This window comes from Nymphalis io, chromosome 23 (assembly GCF_905147045.1).
Source record: "Nymphalis io chromosome 23, ilAglIoxx1.1, whole genome shotgun sequence".
NCBI classification, from domain to species: Eukaryota; Metazoa; Arthropoda; class Insecta; order Lepidoptera; family Nymphalidae; genus Nymphalis; species Nymphalis io.
Genome location: NC_065910.1, coordinates 8,845,613 through 8,872,752, shown reverse-complemented (window position 1 = coordinate 8,872,752; position 27,140 = coordinate 8,845,613). Strand labels below are relative to the sequence as shown.

The 27,140-nt window shown below is 33.5% G+C and overlaps 1 protein-coding gene across 1 annotated transcript in view; it reads left to right on the top strand.

The window, feature by feature from the left end:
- Positions 1-27,140, top strand: part of LOC126777575 (uncharacterized) — an 81,992-nt gene that overhangs the window by 4,292 nt on the left and 50,560 nt on the right. The window contains exon 2 of the mRNA XM_050500639.1: positions 16,221-16,423. Coding sequence (XP_050356596.1) covers positions 16,221-16,423 — 203 coding nt within the window. The remainder of the gene's footprint in view (positions 1-16,220; positions 16,424-27,140) is intronic.

Sequence of the window (27,140 nt, the reverse complement as noted above, 5' to 3'; positions counted from 1 at the left end):
GTTCAATGAAAATTAACAATTATATAAAGACAACGCATTTCGTAATTACTCGAACAACTAATGACAGCTGACAAAGGCCTAACATAGGTTTCGCAATAACGGTTGTGTTCTAGTATTAAATTTTCGTGACGTAACAAAGATACGACAATAGCTACACAGCCGTCTCTAGTATAATTTAATGTTACGTGGTAAGGCTTTGTGCAAGGTAACGTCCAGTCTTATTCCAAATAGCAATATCTAGTATTGATGTGTTCTTGTATAGCATAACTACAGGCATAAGGTAGTTTCAAAGGGTCTTGCAAAAAGCCAACTAAGTGTAATAAGTAATAATGTTACCGTAGAAATAAGATTAATGTGGTAGGTTTAAATTCATTGTGATTTGCACGAGTATTCGTTGGACTCTGATAAGTGAGCATTGTAGTATATGTGAGTACACATTTTTGTATATAATAATAAATATTTATTATTATGTATACATGTGTTCGTGTAATAGACATGTTTATATATACCTACTTAGCGAAACCTGTAAGTATGCCGCTCAGAGAACTCATACCCCCTGTGCTCTGTTGCTGCGGAGAAAACAGGTCACATATGTTCAGCTCAACGTCTCGTCCCACACTGGTTTATTCAGCAATGGAGGAATTACATCGGGATTTTCGCGCATCGATCACTTAAAAAATCTTGAAAAAATATTAATAAATATACTCTCCAAAAATAAAGATTCCCCTAGTAATATTTAAATGTTACTAAATATTCTTCTAAAAAAAAAACTTGATAAATAGCTTAGAAAATCGGAAAGTACTTTGCATAATATTTATTTCTTGCACGTCTAATTGTTTTTAATTTTTGAAATGAGAGAATTCTTTATATGATCTGGGTTAACACATTTTTTTTCAAGTGATTTCCGAGAAAGAATGAACCAATGTCGTTCAGATAAACCATTTCACGTTTCACCTTCGAGTTTCCAGTGGAATAAATTGTCTTTGAGAGTGGCTGTCGTCTCTAAGTGAGGTTACGAGGACACCAATGTATCGTTTTATTAGTCTTGTATTATATATTTTAATATACTAATTAAATATAAAGTAGATTATTTATCTCAAATCAACTCTTTAATAGTAATAAATTATCTTGTCCAATAACATTAAACTCTATCAATCTATACAATCAATCTTGATACTTTTTGCTTTTGTATACTGAAATTCGTTATTTCGATTTCGTATCAAAGTGATTGGATTAGATATTATTTGTTTTATTTAGTCGTAAACCAGTTGGCAGTTTGCCTATATTTAGAAAATAGCTTCGTATAAGCAATGTACGTTTCGGAATGTACTTTATATAAAGATTATATGTATTATTAGATTCATATTCCACGGATACTCAATCAATTAATTTAACAATATCTCGCGATCTGAATTGTTATGCAGGAAAGGGTATTCAATTAAACTACTTGCTGATTTGAAAATGTGTTAAAATAACATAAACATGTATATAGTTAAATATTATAATAAAGGGCTTTGTGCAGGCCCATATGGGTTGGTACCACCAATACTCAGTATTGTTGCGTTCCAGTTTGAACTGTGAGCCAGTGTAACTACAAGCACAAGGGACATAACATCTCAGTTCCCAAGGTTGGTGGCGCATTGGCGATGTAAGGAATGGTTATTATTTCTTACATCGCCAGTCTATGGGTGGTGATGACTACTTACCAGTTGCTCGTCCGTCTGCCTATAACATAAGAAAATAAATTGAATGAAAATTATATCATATAAACTAATTAAGTACTCAATATGAGCGTTTAGAGTAAGCATAGAATCGAATCGTAAGATGATGTTTAAATATAAATATAAAATAACGATTAATAGCAGGTTTTCTCGCCGGTTTTTATCGATAGAATTGGCATTCCGAACAAGTGGTAGATTTACATTCAATATGATTACCTAACTGACTCTTACAAATAGCTCGTAATAGTCTACTTGATCTACATAGAAAGGTATATATATATTGATTAAATGTTTCACTAATTACATTAAGATTTCATAAAAATAAAACAAATAAACGATATTCAATAGATACTTTAAAAAATCAAAATGTAATCGAAAGAAAATTGTTCGTACTTTATATTGTAACTAGCTGTTGCCCGCGGCTTCGCTCACGCTTTACTTTGGTAAGGAATGGTTAATATTTCTTACATATCCAAAGTTTTAGGACGGTGGCGATCACTAAACATCAGGTGGCCCATTTGCCAACAACATTTGCAACAACAAAAATATGTATGTTTATATAAATTTTGATAGACAACCAATTTTGATGAATTTTTAGCCGTTCCCGGTATTAGCCTGGACAAACAGACAGACAGACAGACAAAAATAAAAAATGATTGTTTTGGTTTTGATAAATCGCAAATAGCCATATTAACTTTAAAAGGGGCAGTTATTTTGAAATCACAGAGAGACACTACAATTTTATTTATATATTATATAGATAACACGTGCAATAATTTTCCTTTTTTACTAACATCGAATAATAAGTTGCGAGAAACTGAATCGCCTTATTCACTTGCCAGAATCATCACGGCAACATGCCAGCTCGTTAAAGCGGCCCTTTTGATTATGAAACTATTTTATACTAAATTCACTGCGGCTGAGAGAAGGCGGCGGAAAGATGTGACGAGGTCATTGAACTATTAGGTGAGGAAGTGATTAAAATTTTTGTAACATTAAATTAACACGTGAATATATAAAGTCGGAGCTTTTATAGGAAGACAGCTTAAAAAATGTGTAGTATAATATTATTTTTAAATTAGTTTTTTATTTAGTTAATTTTAATTGTTAACAGATAAATGATAGTATAATAATTCTGACAGTGCAAACCTTTGTAATAAAATAAAAATATAATTAGTAAATTCTCTTGATGATCTTAATTAGTCGTTTAATATCAAATTAGTGTCCGTTTGTATGAGCACGTGTACAAAAATATCCTGAATATATAAAAACAAATTTATAACAAGCAATTCAGCTATTACAAAAATATAAGTAAAAATAATTGGGACATATATTTAATCATTCAGGATAACAAATGAGAAATGAAAAAACTGAACATTTCGATAGATGATCAACAAAATTCTTACCTATAAAAGTAACAAATTGGAGATCTATATTATTTGAAATACGACGAAAAACTCAAAACCTAATAATATAAGTTATTATGAAAACCTTAATTGGGAGAACTTCGTGGCTTATTTTTGTCTTCGATTTTATTACTTATTGGACTAATAGACTAATTAAAAAAACATGTAACGGTTTATTATTGCCTCAACTCGACATGGTTCAATTTTCAATATGTTTCAACACAGCACTTCATGTAACATTTTCGCTTCATTATTCCACATGGATGTGATGTTTTGTTTTTTATTCTATGTCATACATTCGTACATGTGCTATATAAATAAATAATTTTACTTTTAGTTTCATTAGTGTACAATACAGTGTTGTCTCGATTGTAAATTGTTTTGTATTCATTTATTGGTTGTCCAAAAGTTTATTTAAAATATCAAAAATAGCTGAATATAATGAAATGGATAACAAATGGGTTTTTTAAAATACATAGGTGTCAAGGCACAGGTGACTGGTGCTATTAAGTAATGTTTTTCTTCGATTTATACAATGATATTTTAACAAATTTCTCTACAGTATATTTTATGAAGAGTAGCATTAATAAATCTAAGAAAACCCATAAAATATAATTATATTAATCTTTAAAGATGGAACGATGAAGAGTTAATGTAAAAATAGCAAGAAGACTTGAACTTCAGACGAGATTTACTCTTCACTAAGTTATTCCAGTCGCCAGTGCCCCGTAAAGTGATGATAGTAATAATTGTTGAACCAAAACACCATTAATCTTTTCCACTATCTGACAGCACTTGTCATGCTAGCCGCAGGGAACCGTATGTATTCCACAAAATGGGAGAAGTAGTTTTAATAAATTTCAACCATTATAAAATTTGGCTAGAAAATAATTCAAAATAATATGACATATATATCATCATATTATCCATGATTAACTTTATAGCATAAAAATTGTCTTAAAAAATAAAAGTGAAGTAACAGCTTGTAAATGTCCTACTAATGCCTCCTCTCCCTTTGAGAAGAAAGTTTGAAGATTCCACCACGCTGCTCCAATGCGGGTTGGTGGATATACATGTGGCAGACTTTCAGTAAAATAAGACACATCTCGACTCTAAAATTGTGGTGATTCAGAAAGTATTATAATTATTATTATTTTTTAAATCGTTTCATCAAAGATTTGTTCGTAGGATAAATAGAAATTTTACCGTATATAGGATTAATAAACCCTCTTAAGTTTAAATGATTATGACTAAGAAGAAAAACTTTTACTGCTTATACGAATTTGCTAACTTTGATATTTTCGAATAACGAAAGTATAAAAAAGTTCTTCTTTAAATTTTCATTAATTTGACTGCTACGTCTCAATAATGCTTTATTAAATTGCATACATACAAGTCGATTAGATAAGTTCAGCTGTTCTAACGAAAAGCTACTAAAATGTTTTCCAAATAAAAAATAATGCCATATATCAACTTTTATTGATTCAAATTTATGTTGAAATCAATTCGACCTACAAGAACAGTAACATGGTTTCAAGCTCTTGATTATTTTTGTTTAACTTTAATTTTCATAAAATATGTGTTGTGTATCTTAATTATTTTATATATATTGAAAACAACGGAGTCTACAAATTCAACAGCTTTATTAAAGCTGGCTTCATTAAAACGAGCAAAAACCGTTTGCGTCTTTGCAAGTTTCTTTTGAGCTCGAAGACTTAGTTTTTTCACTCAGAAGGACAATATTGCTACAATCCACCCTATATTGTACCCAACGCCACAAATCTCTTTGGCGGCATGTTTTTTTTTAATTCATTCACCCTCCTCACATAAGTAAAGACTGAAGGATATACTCTTGTAGTCTTTCTAGTTGTATAAGCTTTACTTGGTGGTAGATCTTATTGCAATTCATCTGGATAGGCACCGCCCACTCATCAGATATTCTACTGCAAAACAGCAGTACTTAGTATTGTTGTGTTTCGGTTTAAAGGGTGAGTGAGCCGATGTAATTACAGGCACGAGGGACATAACATGGATGGTTAATATTTATAACAATGACAATGTCTATGGACAGTGGTATTACAATATCAGGTAGCACATTTGCCCAACCGCGTACCTATTATATAAAAAAACTGGATATCAACTACTGTTGCATTCAACCTATCGCTACCAATGCGGCTTTATCAACTTCTTGTCATACAACCAACAACAACATAAAATCGATCGAATTTTCACACAATCAACAGCCAATCGTTGTCCACTGCTGAACATAGGCCTCTCCCAAGGTGCGCCAAAGCTCCCTGTCCTCCGCCTTCCGCATCCAGTTGGTGCCCGCCACCTTCTTAAGGTCGTCGGTCCACCTGGCTGGAGGGCGCCCTAAGCTGCGCTTGCCGATTCGCGGTCTCCACTCTAGGACTCGTCTGCTCCAACGGCCATCGGTCCTACGACATACGTGACCAGCCCACTGCCACTTCAGCCTGCTAATTTTGCAAGCAATTTTGGATAATCTCATTTCTGATCTTATCCTTCAAAGATACTCCGAGCATAGCTCGCTCCATACTTTGAATTTGTGGACTAGTCCCGCAGTTAGTGTCCACGTTGTCAAATTTTCACACACGGAATAGAATTTTATTTCAGGTGTCTCCAGTATGTCGTCACTGATGAGTACGACATGAGTTATAAAAACAAATTAATTGCATAAACTGCCATTTAAAATGAACTTATTTTTTTCCAGTAGCAGATATTAAATATTATTTTTTTAACCGTTTCGAGCCAATTATTTCAATTCCAAAGATTTGTATGTGACTTGTTTTATACTACATTTAATTTTATTTTTGAACATCGAACAATTGCAATCGTAACATATACATATCGATAATAAAAGTAACAAGACATACGAGTACATCTGTTTGTAAATTCATAGTACCATTTCAATTAATACAAACCTGGTTATTGGTGGTTACAGACCTGTTTGTAATGTAATGATTAGTCAATTGCAATCCCGTAGCACTAATGAAGCTATGACGAGACTATCATAATTGAAGTGCAGTGAATACTATTAATGCCGAGATGGCCTAGTGGTAAGAACGCGTGAATCTTAACCGATGATCGTGGGTTCAAATCCGGGCAAGCGCCACTGAATTTTCATGTGCTTAATTTGTGATTATAATTCATCTCGTGCTTTACGGTGAAGGAAAACATCGTGAGGAAACCTGCATGTGTCTAATTTCACTGAAATTCCGCAACATGTGAATTATACCAACCCGCATTGGAGCAGCGTGGTGGAATAAGCTCTAAACCTTCTCCTCAAAAAAAAAAAGAGGAGAGGAGGCCTTTAGCCCAGCAGTGGGACATTCACAGGCTGTTACGGTTACGGAATACTATTAATATTAATGCTAAGATATGAAAATCAAAGTCGCAAATTTACAATTGAAAGACTGTCACAATGCTACTACTTCGAAACACCTGAGAACCAGCGAAAGAAACTAGACGGTATTCTTTTCATTTACATGGTATTATATAAACTAAAAAGTCATAATTTTTATATACATATGTAAAAATAATATGGCCCTTTGTATAGAATATGTAGTAGTAGTAGTACAAGTATTGTATTGAAGTCAAAAGTTCAACCCGTTCAATCTTTGATTCAATTCTGTGCATTTTTTGTATTTGTTTTCACATGAACAATGTTGCTGGTAGAATTAATTCTAAAAAAAAACAACAGACTATTCTAAAGAGAAACAGTAGCTATCGAAGTCACTCTATAATTGAAGCATCGTTTTTAAAGTAAAATAAGAGCTTGCAAACGTTTACAATTGTATAAACAATGTAAATTAAATTTCGTACGACGGCAATCCCAAGTTGTGCAACTGTTTTTGTAGCTTCATTTAGTTGGAGAACAAACACACCGCTTTGTGGGATTATGATTCCGCATCATTTATTTTTTATGTATAATGTTTTTTTGTTCTTCTTACATTCATTTTATATATGGAGTTACGTACGTAATATATATAAAATAATTGTCTTTTAATGAAAGTTTTGTAATTTTATAGCCTCAATAAAATTAATATTAAGCATTAATTATTTGTAAATCAAAAAATATTCTAGGGTTCCTATGAGCACACAATCGAATTGAATGTAAAGCTATCATCAGCTTAAAATATTTGATTATACCCAGAATATAGGACAATAACCTTAGAATTTCATTTTTGTTCAAATGAAATACTAAAGCAATAATGTACTACAAGCTAGCCCCCGCGACTTCATTAGTGTCGCAGGTCTTTGTGCAAGCCCGTCTCGGTAGGTTCCACCGTCAGATATTCTACCCTCTAGTAATATTTAATATCTGTGTGTGTGCTGTGTTCTGACTTTAAAAGTGAATGAGCCACTACTGTGTGCAACTACAGGCACCAGGAACATAACAATTTATTTCCCAATACTGGTGGTGCAGTGACAATGTAAAAGATTATTAATATTTCTTACAGTGCCAATGTCTATGGGCATTGGTGACCACCTACCATTAGATAGGCCATTTTCCACACTACACTCTTAATTTAAATAAAAATGTAAACTTTTCAATGTCATATCTTTAATAATTTGTCCTTTTGACACAATAATTTGAAATGTCCAAGAGTTACAAGAGTTAAACGAGTCAACACAAAAATGAACTGTTATGAAAGGGTTGAAACTGAAATATTTATGAAAGAAACATTTAAGAAATTCTCATGAAACATCTCAGAATATAACGGGAAGTGGCACCCTATTTGTGTCACCGCAGGGCAGGAGCGTTCTAACGAACAGTGGGCAAACAAACACTGTAAAAGTCCTTACAAAGCATATTTCTTACGAGATATTCTTTTATATTTACATTTTCGTATTTTTCAATGTTTCTGAAGTAACAGATATTATGGTGCTATTATCAAACGTTTCAGCATCAAAAGTCAAATATATTTTCGTCTTCGTTTACCTGTTGACTTTATATCAAACAGTATTTCCTTAAACTATATAACTGACTTATTTGCTGGTTCACAATTGTGTATAATAATGTTACTACCTACATTACGATATTATGTTAGACGTTGAAAATATTAAATCGATAGGAAGTTTATTTCAAACTAAATAGTTTGACGGAAAAATTGGAGAAAATTTAGGACATCACTATAGTAGTGTCAAAGGAATTAGATATTTGTCTTCTACTGTCCGTCCACTCATCACATATTTTACCACAAAACAGCAGTACTTAGTATTGTTGTTAACATTTCTTACAATGCCAATTGTCTATAGGCATTGGTGACCACTTATATAAACTATAAAAAAAAGAAGAACGATTTAAAAATAATTGAAAAAAAAGAAATTGGAAGATATAATCATTAATTATCACGATCAAATTATTAAAGGTTAAGATAATATAGAATATAATTAAATTGTATAGAATTGAATAGAAATCAAAAGTTTATCTGGTGTATTCAAATAATTTTCAGTTAATTTTCAGTGAAGTCTGTATAACACAACAGCTTGTATCTAAAAGATTATTTAAATAAAGAGAAAGTTGCTTAAACTATTGAACGATCTCCAACTAACGATAACAAAACCGCTTTCAGTAAAGCTATTCTACAATGACAAACTCGAAACACGTAAAGTGATATGCAACATTGACTTAAATAATTATAATATTTAGAGTATATACGTTTCAAAATAGCGTATCATTGTTAGCTGATTTTCATCATTTTATGAGTGAGAAACGAATTGAATGAGTACTTAATAGCAAACATATTTCTATATAGCCCAATATACAGTCTGAGAGATAAAGTCTAATTCTAGAAATTCGTAGATAGACCACCTATCTCTAAACAACTCCACTGCACAAGTCAAAGCTGAAATGAATTCAAAATTTTAGCATTTAAATGCGCTTGCATCTGGTTCATTTTAAAGCGACTATAACTTTAACTTAACCGCTTACAGTTTCATACAAAACTATTAAGATCGCTGAAGCAGATTACATTGTCATACAAACACTAGTTTCATTCACATTGCATTCGACTTGGTTTAATGCAACAACTTCATCTGAGATTAGATTTGAATGTAAATCTATTCATAGAATAGAAATGAGGTATGATTATTGGAAATGGATGATTGGTTGTGAATATTTTTATATCAATTAATGTTATATATGCATAAACTCTTTCCAATTAATTTTTTTATATACTGCTAATACTCTTACTTACATTGCAGTGAGAAATCAACGGATACATTTGTCAGTTACATAAGGATTTTTCGTTTTTCTTTATTTTAAAACTCTTCAATTGATATAATTTCAAATACATTGTATATAATTTATTTTTAAAGATAATATCGACTTAATTATATATATTACTAGCTGACCTGTGCCTACTTCGTTGGGCGGTAAACATTTTTTATTTGTGATGAAATTATGAGTGTGGTTCGGTTAGTACTGAGTGCTATGATTTATTTTCTGACTGCCAAAGGTCGCGTTGGCCGAACATTAATAAAATTTTCTCGCGTATTTGATATTTAAAATTATCTCTTAAGCTATGCAACCAAAAACATATTGAAAAAAACCGAATTTTATCTAAATAAAATTTCCTCGGTGATAAAACAATTTATTTCTAAATACAGATTGACGTGTTGTATAAAAAAACGACTAATAATATCATTCAATAGATAACGACACGGTCGCGGTTCCATACCTATGTCGTATTATCTCTTTAACCATTCACCCTAATTATATGCAGTTAAAGGGAAAAGTCTTTTGTTCTAAATACTTGAGACGATAAGATTACTTATTTTGATAAGTATAATATAAGTATAATTGTTGATATATATGACCAATAAAAATGACGATTTAAATTATTTTTTTAGTACAAAAAACTACTTTTTGTGACTTAAATATAAAAGCTAGTGATATTCTGTCACTGACTTTATTGTACGCATTATCAAGCTCTACAACTTTTCTCTAGAACCCAATTATATATTTCTCATCGTTAAGCCAGCGTTCCTAAGAAACGTTTTCGTTATATTTTTTGTCGTGTTTTTACAATACGTTACCCATCCCGTCTTATTGTTCCCATCAACGACAAGTTTATTTTAATCCCGAGAATTACATTTCAGTATAATGGGGAAACGCTGCTAGCATACCATCACTTCTATGCTATCGTAACATGTACAGTAATTTTATTCTCTGTTCTGATTTTTCAATATTTATTTAAGTCCACAATGTAAATATTATTCATCAATTATGTTACTTCAATGAAAGAGTGTTTGAATTCATCGTTAGTCTGAAAGCTTTTTAATTTAAAATAAGTAGGCAGACTTTCGAACTGGCTGGCAACTGGCAATTCTGACTGATAGTATATAGTCACCACATATGGCACATAAAAGTTGGTACTTTAAATATATATTGTCTATCTCTTATATTGTCAATGGGCCACCAACTTTGGCAAATAAAATGATTTGCCTGTAGTTATACTGGTTCACTCGGCCTTCGAATTGTAATTCAACAATACTAAGTATTTCTGTGTAGCGGTAAAATTATAAATGGGTAGTATCTACTTGTGTATGGACTTGCACAAAACCTTACCACAAAACGAAAAACAGCTTTCCTCTTATTCCAATGTAATATAGCTTAGAATCTGATACGAATCAATTCAAATAATAATCTATGAAATTTATTTAGCATTCATGTTTTATCTGTAATTCGTACGTCTTGCTAACGAAAGAGCCTTAACTTACAGGATTCTTACAACTTTTTGAGGTTTATTCGACATATACACTATTTTTTACCAACCACGCCAACCAGCTCGTCGGTAGATACTTGCCTTTTCACGCCGAAGGTTGTGGGTTCGATTCCCACCCAGGACAGATATTTGTGTGCATAAACATGTCTGTTTGTCCTGAGTCTGGGTGTAATTTTCTATTTAAGTATGTATTTACAAAAGAAAAGTAGTATATGTAGTATATCAGTTGTCTGGTTTCCATAGCACAAGCTTTGTTCAAGCTTAATTTTCGATCAGATGGCCGTGTGTGAAAAATGTCCCAGGATATTATTATTATTATATTTTACAGTCACGACAATAGCCTAAGGGGTAAAGATCGAACCTGCGAGTTTCACATCATAAGGCTGCCTATTGAGTTACAAGGCGTATGAAATGTTCAATTTTATTCACGTACATATACAAATATTTGCCACAAAAAAATGTTTACGCCCTCAAATGATTCAATAGTATGATTGTAATTCTTATTGCTTCCGAATCCCTGACTCATATTCATATTGTGTAAATAAGGGAAGTAAATAAGCATTTGAATATTATGACGTGTTATTGCTTTTTTGTCTATATTTATAATAAATATAGACAACTAATAGCAATAACTATAATACATAATATAATAAATATATTTCGCAGATTATTAGTTTGATTTTAACGTGAATTACACTATATATATTTCATTAATATTTAAAATTGGAATAGATTTCAGAAGACTTTTTAATTTTGTCGTGATAATTAATATTTTTCATATATAAGAATAATTCGAAATATTATCCTAAATATAATATATACAAATAAAAATTAAAAATATCGACTGTACAAATCGTAACCGCGTAGAATAGTAGCAAGAATTCAGGCAGGGTTTGCGTCCTATAAACCAATACATGACACTTATATAACGTTTTTAAATTTTGTCATATTATAAGCCTTTGAGGTTTGGAGCTTTTTCTATCACGCTGCTCCAATGCGGGTTGATGAAATACACATGTGACAGAATTTTAGTGAAATAAGCTACATGCAGGTTTCCTCACGATGTTTTCCTTCACCGTCAAGCACGAGATGAATTATAAACACAAATAAGCACACGAAAAATAGTGGTGCTTGCCCAGGCTTAAACCCACAACCATCGATTAAGATTCCGGCGTTCTAATCCCCGGGCCATCTCGGCTTATAGTATACCTTATATACCTTCTCCTTAAAGAAAAGGAGAGGAGGCCTTAGCCTAGCAGTGGGACATTCACAGGCTGTTTCTATTATTACCTTACATTTCTTTGACCAATATTGGTAGTGTAAGTATGAATGTAAAAATGAAATTCTCTTTGATTTGTCCCACACATACTAGTGATCCAGTTAATCCGCAAAACAGCAGTACTTGGTATTGTTGTGTTGCGGTTTGAAGGGTAAGTGAGCCAGTGTAATTACAGGCACAAGAGACGTAAGATCTTAGTTTCCAAGGTTGGTAGCGCATTGGCGATGTAAGCAATGGTTAACATTTCACTAAAACCCTAGACAGGGTGGGTAATGCTGGAGTTTAGTGGGTATTCCAGCACATATGGTGCCGGTGAGTCCCACACCCCCCTCCGCTGTGCGTTAATGCGTTTTTCTAGCGTAATTAAAAAAGGCTTAAGCTAGAAATGTGTTAAAATATTTATTTGATATAAAGCTTTCAATTTGATAACTGTTTTGTGTGTGTAAAGATTATCAAAAACGAAAGAGTCGTACGAAGCTTGTTATAAAAACAATAATATAAATATTAAATAAATATACATATATGTATTTAGTTTTTTGGTAATACCAAGGGAATATCGTTTGTTCGATCATGTATCAAAGTCTGAAACTTAGATCGGGAATTATTCAATGATAAATATATCACTTGTTGACCCCTAAGGTAACAGATTCGATAAAATATCAGTATTATGTAGGCCATCGTTTCTCAACTCGGTGGACGCAACCCCTAGAGGGGTCGTCATTATGAATAAGGAAAGAGGTAATCGGAAGGAAGCAACAAGGGTAACTAGAACAACATATAAAGTTGCTAAAGTTCTAAAGTTTTCATATTTAATTAAAATATATGTAATAGGATTACAAAGCTTTTTGGTTGCTATTAAACAGGTAGTTAGCGGGTTATTCAAAATCACTGTCACTGGTGGTAGGTCTTTGTGCAAGCTCTGGGTAGGTACCACCCACTCAAAAGATATTCTAGCGCAAAATAGCAGTATTTGATATTGTTGTGTTCCAGTTTGAAGGATGAGTGAGTCAGTGTAATGACAGGTACAAGTGACATGACATCTTAGTTTCCAAGACTGGTGGCGCATTGGCGATGTAAGCGATGCGTAACATTTCTTACAACGCCAATGTCTATGGACGTTGGTGTACTAGTGTGTACTACCTATTCTAAACAAAAAAAGTCAAAATATACTTTATTCAAGGGGCTGAGACGTACCAGTGGTTAGAATGAGTGAATCTTAACCCATGATCGTGGGGTCACCACTGAATTAATTTATAATGGATAGTGCCTACGGGCAATTGTATATTTCAATAATTATAATAAAATTGTACTGATATATTTATGTATATATTGTAGTGATATAATACATATACGAATATATTTAAATCAGATCCAATAGACAGAAATAAATTAATTGGTTTTTTTACAGCGTGCTTGATATTTCATTGACATTAAAAATACAATGAAAGAAAATTTAAAATGTTATTACGAGTACACCGTTTACCCGTTTCACCGAGTACGAGTTTACCTTCAAACTTTCCGACAAATAAGTTTCAATAAACTGGTAAAAATATGGCACAAACATGAGAAGTTAAAGATACTCGGTGTAAGTTTCCGACTCCGCAAAGTCAATTCACTCTGCACTTTCTGTGGCAAATTATTCGATGCTAAAAATGTAACTAAAATTAAACTAAATTTAAAAACAGCATGGAAATAGTATTCGTTGACTTTGACAAAAAAGTTAAATAAAAATAGTTTTATTTAACGTCATCGTTCTCATTATTCGTTTAATGCTATTTATTTGGAGTTGGAGTAATGTATTAGTTTTGTGGACAGATGTGGAGTCTTTCACGGTAAGCCAGACGCCCATTGTATTTAAGCAAGCTGTGAAAAAGCCGCTTTTAGGACACCTCACGGGTTGTTTTAGGTGCTTATGTACTCGACAAATGCGCGTTTAACACAATTCAAAGAATAATTGAAGAGCAGCGCATTTAGAGTCAGTTCTTTATATTATTCTTCCCTGAAATGATACGTAACATGAAAACCATTTCATAGCCATTGTACTTTCCAGAACGATGCCATATGTTGCTTTTTAATCCAAATTAAGGAATAGCTTCTGACCTTATTTATTCTCTGTTGAATGTATATTTTAAGCCAGTAAAGCTTTAAATTTAATTGTTCTTATAAAATTACTATTTAACGGTACTGCTTGAATTAATTCAATTTTGATTACTTTCATTAGGTTTTTTTTTTTTTTATAGAATAGGAAGGCGGACGAGCATATGGGCCACCTGATGGTAAGTGGTCACCAACGCTCTTAGACATTGGCATTGTAAGAAATGTCAACCATCGCTTACATATCCAATGCGCCACCAACCTTGGGAACTAAGATTTTATGTCCCTTGTGCCTGTAATTACACTGGCTCACTCACCCTTCAAACCGGAACACAACAATATCAAGTATTGCTGTTTTGCGGTAGAATATCTGATGAGTGGGTGGTACCTACCCAGACGAGCTTGCACAAAGCCCTACCACCAGTATTTTTTTTACATTATTCGATATCATAGTAATAATACTAATCGATTTCGGTCTTGGCAGTAAATCTCAAGGGAAGCGAACTGCGTATGACATATATATAGTGCACAAGTGTGTGCACAAACATATGTGCACTCTCTATCCCGTTACTTTCATAATCCAGAGAAATAGCATCTCCGACACGACTGAAAATGGTTCAGGTCCAGTCCCAACCGCTTTACGTGCTTTCCGAGGCACAGAACTGTACACACGACCCGACTAGGGGTTTGAATCAAAAAGAGTCTGTCTCTTGTCTGGCTCTTTGTGGTTCAAACCCCAAGTTCTTTTTATCTAGCAGTTTGACCAACAGGGCAGTCAAATCATAGTAATAAAATGTTATAAAGTGCTGTTTTGTTTATTAAATTGTTGCATTTCTTCTTTATATACTACTTATCATGCCAACGTAGTCACAGAGAAAACTGTCGTTCCAAACGATTTCCGAGCGAACGCTGCGAAAACTTTAAGAGATACACGAAAACTTCGTTTCAAAGATGGAATGTAGGTCTTTAAAATATCTAAAGAACATTCTGCGACTGTGAATATATGTTTTACAGATAAGTCACAGTGACAATATTTATTAAAATTATAGATAAATTAAAAATAATAGATAATTTTAGGTTAATTTATTCAATGTTCAGTGTTAATCATTATCAAAATTAATAACATATGACTTTAATGCGTTACTTAGCTCCTTGAATTAGTAGTTCATATAAATGAGACATATATTATTATCAATGTATATATTCGTACAATCGATGTAAGATGTCATACGGTACCTGATTTTATTAATATTAACAGATAATTATTATATTAATATTAAATTATATTATTTTAATATAATAATTATTATATTATTTTATTAATATAAAAGAATAGTTATTCGAATAAAAGGAATTGACTTATTTCTAAGTCGTTATTGGATTGCAAATCAATCCGTATCAAACAGCAAAATGAACTATTGTTCCGGTTGGAAGAGTAAGTGTGCCAGTGTAACTATAGGCACAAGGCATATCATATCATCTTAGTGTTCGAGTTTGGCTGCGCATTGGTATTTTAAGAAATGGTTAATATTTCTTTTTATTTATTATAGGTAGGTGGACGAGCAAATGGGCAACCTGATGGTAAGTGGTCACCCACCCATAGACATTGGCAATGTAAGAAATATTAACCATCGCTTACATCGCCAATGCGCTACCAACCTTGGGAACTAAGATGTTATGTCCCTTGGGACTGTAATTACACTGGCTCACTCACCCTTTAAACCGGAACTCAACAATACCAAGTACTACTGTTTTGCGGTAGAATATCTGATGATTGGGTGGTGCCTACCCAGACCAGCTTACACAAAGCCCTACCACCAGTAAACCGGCGCCAATGTCCGCCAACGGTGTAATAAGTAAGTGGTAATAAGTTTATTACCAACAGTTATGTCACTTGCCAGTCTTTCAAAAAATATCTTGTTACTTCTGGTATACATTCATTTATTTAAGTGTTTTTTTTTTATTTCAGGGCCATCACCACCACCTTCGACGGAATCTTCAACGATAAGAGCAGAACAAAACGAGCTTACCGTCTCTTTTCCACCATTAGACAACATTTATGGCACCACTCAAGAGAAACAATTTGGTACAGAAAATAACACTGTCGTAACGTCGCAGACTGGTTCAACGGCGCTTATGCCTTGCGTTATCAGGAATATTGGAGATGGCATTGTAAGTTAAGCTTTATTTATTTTGTAATACAGTATATTTTTCGAATATCAATAATGTCGGGTTTTATTTGTGGTTTCATAAATCTCAGCACTTGGTTATCACTGACAGTTATCACAGGAATACACATTAAATGTTATATAAATTAACAAGAAATTAATAAAATAGTACCATGAAGTAAATATCTTGTATGTTTCGCTGCTGGTTAAAGGTTTTGTCTTCTTAAAGAGAAGGTTTGGCGCTTATCTCACCACGCTGCTGCAATATTTTGGTGAATCATATATCGCCCTACAACAAATCCACTTCACCGATATCGTTACAAGAACATGAAATTCACGCTTGCCACATCAATAGTCTAGGTATAAAGCTGGTGATTTTGTAAAGCGTATCTACTTATATATAATATTTTATATAAGCTGGCGCCCGTGACTTTATCCGCGTGGAAGTCGGTTTTGCTGTTATGTATTCAAAACCATATTTTCGTGTTACCTTTTTTTTCTAGCACTAGCACTAGTTTTTGATAAGCTTATTCAATATCCATACTCGAGGTTTCTACTATTTTATTATACTCGTATTTTATATTATATATATATATATATATATATGATATATATGTATATCTAGAAGACGAATTTATAATTATTTTTAAACGAAGTTTTTTTCATTGTCATCTGATTTCAATGAAATATGTTGATCCAGCTGAATTTAATCTACATGCCAAAAACGCTACAAAATCCGTACAATAGTTTAGGAGACTAGCTTGTACAGACAGAGAGACAGAGATAAATAAAATAACAAATAATTGTCGCTACATTTTCTGGCATTAATTTTATGTATATTGGTTAAGTAATTTATTTGAAGTTTTTATATATATTATAAAATTGACTGAAATATAACGCTTCGACAGAAATGTGCAAATTACCAGATATGATGAATTTCTCAATACACCTCCTCTACATTCAGTTAAATATATAGGTCATGGAATGTTGTTATTTTTAAGTAAAGTAGACGGGGACGGTTCAATTCATTTACTTTTACGACAAGACAACCTCACTCTGTTGATTAAATAAAATATAAGTGAATATTCAACATTGCGTGACGAAATCACTGACATTTTATAAAACAAAGTTTTCCCTATCAAGCGTGTTTGTATTTTGGTTAATTTAAAAAGCAAAAAAAATTGTTTTCACTCACGAATATATGTTACATTTAATTGCACTAGTATTCGTGTAATTGTCAAAATTCGACCATAATCAATATTAAATATTTGAGGAAAACATATAATAAATTTGCGTGTTTTGTTTTTTTTTCTATCAATTATATGGATAAAATATTTATTTCCACTTAAACAACAAAACCGAAAAGTATACATAAATAACATTTCTTAAAGACACAAAACGACGTGAACAAAATAAACTGTAACATGTTTAATAAAATGAGTATCGTCCATAATGGTTTATCAAAATTCAGTTAAATCAAGGATGGAAACCGAAACGCTGATTTTTATTTGCCTCCAAGCGACGATATCAAATGGCCAAGTAAGTGCGTAGATAATTATAATGGGTGAGTATGTACATTATTCTAAATTATAAATTTACTACTCTTGAATGCTGCTAAGCTAGCCACTGCCCGTGACCTACTTTAGATTATCATAAGATTTTCTTATTGAAGAATTACCATATGATGTAGAGGTAAAAATATTTTTCATATTATTGACTTTTTGTTTGTCTAGTCATAAATAAGTCTCGGGGCAGCAGGGAACCAGGTTCCCCATGGAATTTAAAAGCTACTAGAAGCTAGTAAATCCAAATCCAGACAATAGGGACATGGAATGTGCGCGGACTACTCAGCCCTGGGAAATTTACTATCTTGGAAAAGGAGATAGTCGGATGTGGTCTTAACATCTGTGAACTCAGTGAAACCCACTGGAAAGGCAATGGCTATTTCGTCACTGATTCCCACGCCGTATACTTTTCTAGAAATGACACCAGCAGCCAGAATGGAGTAGCTCTATTAGTACCTGTCCACAAGAGGAACTGTGTGATTGACTTTAAAGCAGTGAATAACAGAAAATTAAGCGTCAAACTTAAAGCATCACCAGTGAATCTGAACATCATGCAGATATATGCTCCCACTAGCACTGCAAGTGAAGAGGACATTGAGAGATTCTAAAGTACCTAATAGAGAAACTCTAATAATACTGGGCGACTTCAATGCCAAAATTGGAGAAAATTTTCACCAGCCTGGACATTGTATGGGCATATTTGGACTTGGAACACGCAACGAAAGAGGAGAACGTCTCATATAGTTTGCAAATGAAAATGACCTGGTGATAGCCTTTTCCAGCACCATCCTCGCAGGCTATACACCTGGACATCGCCAGATGGTAAATATCGCGATCAAATAGATCCTAGTTAGATCGCGATGGAAGACATCAATTAGAAATGCCCATACGCTACCCGGGGCAGATTGTGGATCTGATCACCAACTTCTGATTTCAAAGTTTAAACTAAAGTTAAAAGCGGCTCGAACTCACCAAAAACAGAGAAGAATTGAAGTTCAGGACAACTCAAAGTTTTACGCTGCTGCAAAACAGAACTGGGTAGAATGGGCGAATACAGACTATAATGTCTGCTTCGATCTCGGGATCATCAGCTGCAACATACAAGCGACAACACTGGATGTCAGATAATACCTTAAAACTAGTCGAACGGAGACGCACGCTAAAGTCAACAGGTGCAGGCGTTAGTGACTTAAACAAACTGTCAGCACAAATTCAAGCAGGTTGCAGGAGGATAATGCCTATCTTTGCAAAATATGTGAGGAAATTGATGCTCATGAAAATAGACATAAGTCCAGAGATCTCTACTATAAAATACGATCCATCACAAAGACACTTCCTTCCAAGACCTGGGCCATTGAAGATAGTGATGGTAGAGTAGTCAATGAGCTAAACCATGTAACTGACGTTTGGAAAAGATATTGCCAGTCCTTGTTCCAGGACAACCAGTCGAAAAACTTTCCTGATACAGAGCCCGGAAATGAAAACCAAGAGCCAGATATTCTTCGATCGGAAGTAAAAGCCGCCATTATGCATCTAAAGAAGGGGAAAGCCGCAGGAAGAAATGCTATAACGATCGAAACTATAAGAGCCTTAGGCGACATAGGTGTCAATATCTTCCACAACATATGCAACAAGATATGGCATTCAGGAACATGGCCAACAGAATGGTCTCACACGGTTTTCGTTCCTTTGCACAAGAAGGGTTCAACTAAGAAGTGTAGCAACTACCGCCTTATAGCTCTCATATCTCATGCTAGTAAAATCCTGCTACACATAATCAATGAACGACTGAAGAACTTTCTGTCCAAGGAAATTGCACCAGAACAAGCCGGTTTTGTAAAAGGAAGGGGTACACGTGAGCAGATTCTCATTGTTCGCCAGATAATAGTGAAGGCACGATAGTTTAACAAGCCTACTTATATTTGCTTTGTTGACTTCTCGAAGGCATTTGACTCAGTAAAATGGCCCAAACTATGGAGGGTGTTACTGGGCATGGGTACACCGAAACACTTAGTTCATCTTCTTAGGCGTCTTTACGAAGATGGGACTGCATCCGTATCTATATCCGTATATATCTGAAGACTTTCATCCCAGCGCTGGAGTCCGCCAAGGATGCATTATATCACCGCTCTTGTTCAATGTTTACACAGAACTGGTAATGCGCATTGCACTTGAGGACTGGAGTGACTTTGTTGCAGTTGGTCGGCGCAAGATTACAAATTTGCACTATGCCGACGACACGACCCTGTTTGCGTCTGACGCAGTTCATATGGAAGAATTGCTTCTTAAAATGGAGCGCGTATGCCAAGAATTCGGATTAAAACTTAACCGCAGTAAAACGAAGATGATGATTGTAGACCGGGCAAAAAACAACTCGCCCGAGATCACTCAGATTGCGAACTGTGAGGTCGTCCAATCCTATATATATCTGGGAGCTTTAATATCGAATAATGGCGGATGCGTAGATGAGGTCAAGCGACGTATGGCAATTACGAGAACTGCAATGGAGAGGCTGAGGAAAATATGGAGGAACAGAAACATTAAAGCAAAGCATAAAAGCAACCAAGATCCGGCTCGTACAAACGCTTGTTTCCCCCATATTTTTATACGCTGCGAAGACGTGGACTTTGCGGCAGATCGAAAAAAAGAAGATCGATGCTCTGAAGATGTGGTGCTGGAGACGAATGCTAAGAGTTTCGTGGACCGAATTTCACATCAATATCTCCATTCTTCAAGAACTCGGCATCAAACAGCGTCTTTCGGTGCTGGTTCGAAATCGCATACTAACTTTTTTTGGACACGTCTCCCAGCAAGGAAATAACTCCATAGAGCGCCTTGTCATTCAAGGCAAGGTGGATGGCAACAGGCTACGTGGAAGGACACCCATGCGATGGACAGACCAAATAAAAACAACTGTTGGCGGTCCTTTGCATGAATGCACGAGGCTTACCACTGACAGGGACATATGGCGAAGGCTCGTGAGGCTAATAACATCTGCGCCGAATAATTCATAATACTTAATGGCGACCACGACCGCTCTGACAAGAGTGTCACGACGAAGAAGAAGAAGTCATAATCTCAGTGAGTCCATTCTTGCACGTGTCATCCCTCCAACTTATATTTTTTTCGTTCTTCCTATTTTCTTTGGACGGTGATATATCAAGTGCCCAAGGCGTATCCGAGAAGACTGAAGACAAAATGCATGTAGTTATATTATGTAGCAAGGAAAACAAGCATCATTGGCGCTCCGCTACGTATACGCTACGCGCGTAGTGACTATGTCCTACAAGAATTAAAATATGTCAATTGACCGAAATCAGTATTTTACCTTTATTTTAGTCTTTGTTTGCTAAGTAATTACGCAATTTATTTCGTACGGTAGACCTAAACTGTAAGAATAAATATAAGAATACAGGAAACGCACATCACAGTAAGTTGGCTATCAATATTTGATAAGTGAATATATATATTTAGTTAAAGAATAACACCACACTGTTACAACAACTAGTAAGCACTAAATATTTTGCAGGTTCAGACATTCGGATAAGTTTGTATTAAATATGATATGTTTAAATATGTAACCTAAAAACCTTTCTGCAAGTTTGCGATACATACGATGTACATTCATAAATATAATTAGTAATATATTATTTGCTTTGTATTTCAATGTTATTTTCAAATCCAGAACAAATGATTTCTAAAAACAAGTTGCTCTTCCATAGATTATTCTTCTTTCGTTCTTTAATTTATTTTAATACATAACATTTACTTGATGGTAGGACTTTTTCCAAGTCCATCTAGATAAGTACCACCCATTTCTTCCTACCCATTTATTTCTACCGCTAAAATAACACTACTTGTATATATATTCCCGTTTGAAGGGTAAGATAAATAGTTTAATTATAGGCACAAGGGACATAACTTCTCAGTTCCCAAGGTTGGTCGCACATTGGCGATGGCGATGAACGAATAGTTAATATATAATGCCAATACCTGTGGGATGTGACCATTTACAATGAAATTGCCCATTGCCTATTTACCGATCTCGTATGCGTTTCTACAACATTCATCCTTTTGAGTTGCAACTTGATACAGTCAGTGTTGAACTAGCGTGAAGGCTTCTAGCATTTTACTGTAGTGTAGCAATTTGACTTAGAGTTAAACTCGTTATAACAATGACTTTTGACTACAAAGTTTGAATTTAATAAAGGAAAGCTAAAAAGGTCTTATAGTAGGATGAGAAATAATTTTACGCCATCCATCGAAGTTGTTATATATTACTTGATGTAAAAACTAAATAAATAAGGCATGTAATCTTTTGAATATGAATTTAATCGAAGGAAAAATTAAGAATATTTTATAAAATATGTTTATTATTTTATTACGCTGTTTATTTTATGTATAATGGAAAAGAAGGTTCTTCACAGTTAAGCTTAATAGAAGTACAAATAGGTCTCGAAAAGTACATCATAATGGTTTGAAAAATTAAACAGGCATTGCAACGCATTCCAGGATTAAGCTGCTGTATTATACATATTACGTTAGATAAATACCTTAACAGGTAACTTATTTCATTTATAAAAATATGTTTTATAAGTACACAATTTGTTTAATATATTTATTACTTGAAACAATTTATATTGTAAGAAAATTCTAAACAAAAGTTTCGAAAAGGATTGCTATCACTTTTCTTTATTTCATTCTTAGCTTTTAGGTTTTTTTATTACATTTTTCTTTTGGTGGATTTATTCATATTTTAATCAAAATATACTTTATAAAATAAGGCTTCTAGAACCTTCAAGAAACATGGTAGCTACTCTTTTCTACCAATTAAAATACATATGTTAATTAATTAAACCAACAAATACAAACTCCATGCTTTTAATTTTTTATAATCTCTTGTTTAATGATTAATTTTTAAAAATTGGAAATTTTGATGTTTATTTATATTTGAGATGTAATATTTATTAGTTTTAGTAAAATTACTTACAAATTTTCTTATAAGAGACTACTTAAAGATATATTTTTTCTATTTTTTATTGTTTTCACACAATAGACTTCAACGTGCTGCGTTGTTTAATAAGACGTTCGTATTCAAATCATGTGATACACAACAAGCCGTATAATAACAATAAATTTACATTACTTGAATATTTATCCTACCATACAGATACAGATGCTTCGTTGGATGTGAATTTTAATTTATCTCCATATTCCCAACAATGGCAACAATTTTAGTACTATATATAAACCTCCTATAACTGCCTCGTTGGTCTAGTGGCTAGATGTAAGGCCGCAGACTCGGAGGTCCTGAAAATTATCAATAGCAGCCCAGAGTCTCGAAGTTAGTAGTGTGTACACTTCCGTGCCTCGGAAAGCACGTAAAGCCGTTGGTCCTGCGCCTGAACTCTTTCCGGTCGTGTCGGATTGCCGTCCCATCGGATTATGAGAGTTAGGGAATAGAGAGTGCATCTGTGTTTGCGCACACTTATGCACTATAAAATGTCCTGCGCAATTGGCTAATCTCTCTTGCGATGGGCCGCTGTGGCCGAAATCGGTCTGGAGGACCTTACTTACTATATATAAAATATTTTGCAAGCGTTTATTTCAAATCAATACCTTTTGCCATCTTTGATGAATAAACGAAATCCCTAGAAAAGTATAAAATTTATGTATTCGTAGTGAATTTAGGTGAAAGGATTAACCTTAATAGGGATTAGGGAATATTGATTTTCCAATCATTATAATTTTAATGGAAAAAGCAATATTTTATACGCAATCTACTGATCCCACATCTAATGATCTTATACCTAGCTCTTGTCAAGATCACAAGTCACGTTTATTACTAGATATGATGAACTTTTGCAATCTCAGTCAATTTAATTGTATTCGAAATCATAATGATAGACTTTTAGATCTCGTCTTATCGAATCTGTCGATAATCAAAGTTAACAGCGCGGTAGACTCAACTTTAAGTCGTATTGATAAACATCATCCACCTATTACCATTAGTTTTAATCTTAAATCACAGGGTACAATTAAACAAAATAAGCGCATGAAACTTAATTACTTTAAATGTAATTACCAAAATGTTCGATCAGTATTGGAAACCATTAACTGGACTAAAACTCTGTCATTTGAAGATATGGACACCAATGTAGAAGAATTCTACAAGATCTTAAACAAAGTAATCAAGGAAAACACACCTCTGGTACGAGACGAATCGTTTCGTTACCCAGTTTGGTTCAGCCATGGACTTAAGCGTTGTCTCACTGAAAAGCATAAATATCATAAAAAGTTTAAAAAATTTAATAATCCGCGACACTATGACACTTTTTCTTTACTGCGTAAAAGGAGTAAGAACCTTATAGACAAATGCTATAACGATTTCGTGTGTTCGGTGGAAGACTCAATACACAGTAATTCAAAAATTTTCTACCGATTCATAAATGATAAAAAAGGCTCTAAAATTAACTCAATACCGGAAGTTGTTAAATATGCGAATAAAACTTCTAAAAACGCCCAGGACGCTTGCGAATTATTTTCAAATTATTTTAGTTCAGTATTTAGTTCCTCCAATCTAAAAGGCTCACATAATTTTCATGCGGTCGATTACAATAATAACACACTAAGTAACTTTACTATCTCTAAAAATGAAATATACAAAAAAATTAGGAATCTAGATCAAAATAAGGGTGCAGGCCCTGACGGGATTCCACCTTCTTTCATAAAATTATGTGCTCAAGAACTTAGCACTCCACTGTCTATTCTGTTCAACATGTCCCTGAACAATGGTATCTTCCCTAAATACTGGAAAACTGCCTATATTATACCAATTTATAAATCTGGAGACCGTTCACATTGCGAAAATTACCGTCCTATCAGTATTTTGTCATGTTTCTCCAAAATCTTAGAATCTATCGTATACGATAAAATTTATCATCACGTATATCCGGCACTGTGTAACAAACAGCATGGCTTTGTAAAAAATCGTTCTACTACATCAAATTTGGTAGAATATAAGAACTATATTTGCAACACTTTTGCGAAATGTGGACAAACGGACTCGATATATACTGACTTCTCAAAAGCGTTTGACAAGGTAAACCACATTTTGCTCTGTCGCAAACTAAAAGCATACGGAATCCATGGCTCCTTATTAAGATGGGTAGAATCATACCTAGACAGGAGAACACAATTAGTTGCAATCAAAGGGTACACTTCCTCCCCCGCAACAATTACATCTGGGGTACCACAGGGGTCGAACCTTGGACCTTTATTTTTCATAATATTTATTAATGACCTAGCTAAAGAGTTGTCGTGTCAATTTTTACTATACGCCGATGATCTTAAAATGTATTCTTCGATTAATAACGTCAATGATGCTATATCTCTTCAAAAGGACTTAGATACTCTTTCCAGATGGTGCACTAATAATCATATGACGCTAAATATAGAAAAGTGCTTTGTAATAAGTTTTACACTGAAAAGATCGAAAAAAGTACTTTTTGATTACACTATAAACGAAAACATACTTTCACGCAAATCCACCGCAAAAGACCTGGGAGTAATATTTGACGAAAAACTCTCTTTTAGGGATCATTACGAGTACATAATTAACAAGAGTAACAGATTGTGTGGATTCATAAGCAGGTGCACTAAAAGTTTTAAAAGGCCTAAAACTACTGTACATCTTTACTGTTCCATAGTTCGCAGTATTTTAGAATATAACTCGGTTATATGGTCACCTAACTATGCCACTCACTGTGAAAAGATAGAAGCCGTACAGAAAAGGTTTTTACGATTGCTCAGTTTTCGCTATCAGTACGGACGTAAACTCGAATGCTACAATGACAGGCTTAGTCATTTTAAATTGCAAACACTAGAAATGCGTCGTGACTGCAATAACTTAGTATATTTGCATAAAATAATACACGGTGTTATTGATTCACCCTTGCTTTTAAGATCCATCAACATAAACACTAACTTTAAATACCGACACCCTAGAATATTTACCCTGGACGCATACAATAACAACATATCATATCATAATCCTATCGGTCGTATGTGTCGCGCATATAACAAAATTTTTCTCGAAAAAGACACGAATGATGGTATTGACATTTTCAACAATAACCTAAATCTATTTAGAAAACAATTGGTTTCAATATTTTCAATTACCAACTAATAATAGTGATTAAATCTATTTTCTTATTCATTATTTAGTTCCTCATTTCAACATTTCATAATTTCATTTTATTTTTCATTGTCATAACTTGTTCATATTTTTCTGCATAATTTTTTCTTTTCATTTATTGTAAACGTTTTTTGTAAAGTGTACAATGTATTCTCAAGTGCTGATGTTATTCGATTTTTATAAGTGAAATATTTCGTCTACAATCTGTGTTCACATAGTTGTTGGGTTATAACTTAGCTTGCTTATAATGTTTACTTATATATTAAATGTGTCTTTAGTTATAATCTGTTTTGTGGACCATAAATAAATAAATAAATAAATAAATCAATAATTTTAATAATTTTATTACTATAAATACAACATAAGCGCACATACATATATACATTAAAACTCTTAGCTTGAAACTAAAGGCTTGTTGGTTACTCATCATAAGATACATGTTTTTATTTAGCCTAAAATATATTATTGACCAACTTGCTCAAAAATCTATGATTTCTAAATTTCATCCATTTTTTCTCGCACACTGACTTGCACAACCATGCCGTTGAGCCAGCTATTGTCACTGGTTTTTCCGAACCGATACGACCCGGGAACCACACCTCCGGTATTGCAGATGTTCAAAGAACTAGGCTACTAGTAATTATATTTATGGTTAAGTTACCCGCTAGTACCCCTACTCATACCGGTTGTACTTAATGAATAAATCTACTCAATTTATATACTCATAACTTTATTAATATCACATAATATGAATATCATTTGTATCTATTGGTATCAAAAATAAAAAAAAACTATAGCGCGATTCAGAATACAACTAGCGCCATCTAGGGGAAAAAAAATATTAAAATAACATAGTCGATACAATAATGTGATTGATCTCGAACGAAGTATGATACGTTATCACAAGATTATGTCATATGTAAAATCATAAATATGTCATAAGACTAGATACTAAAAAA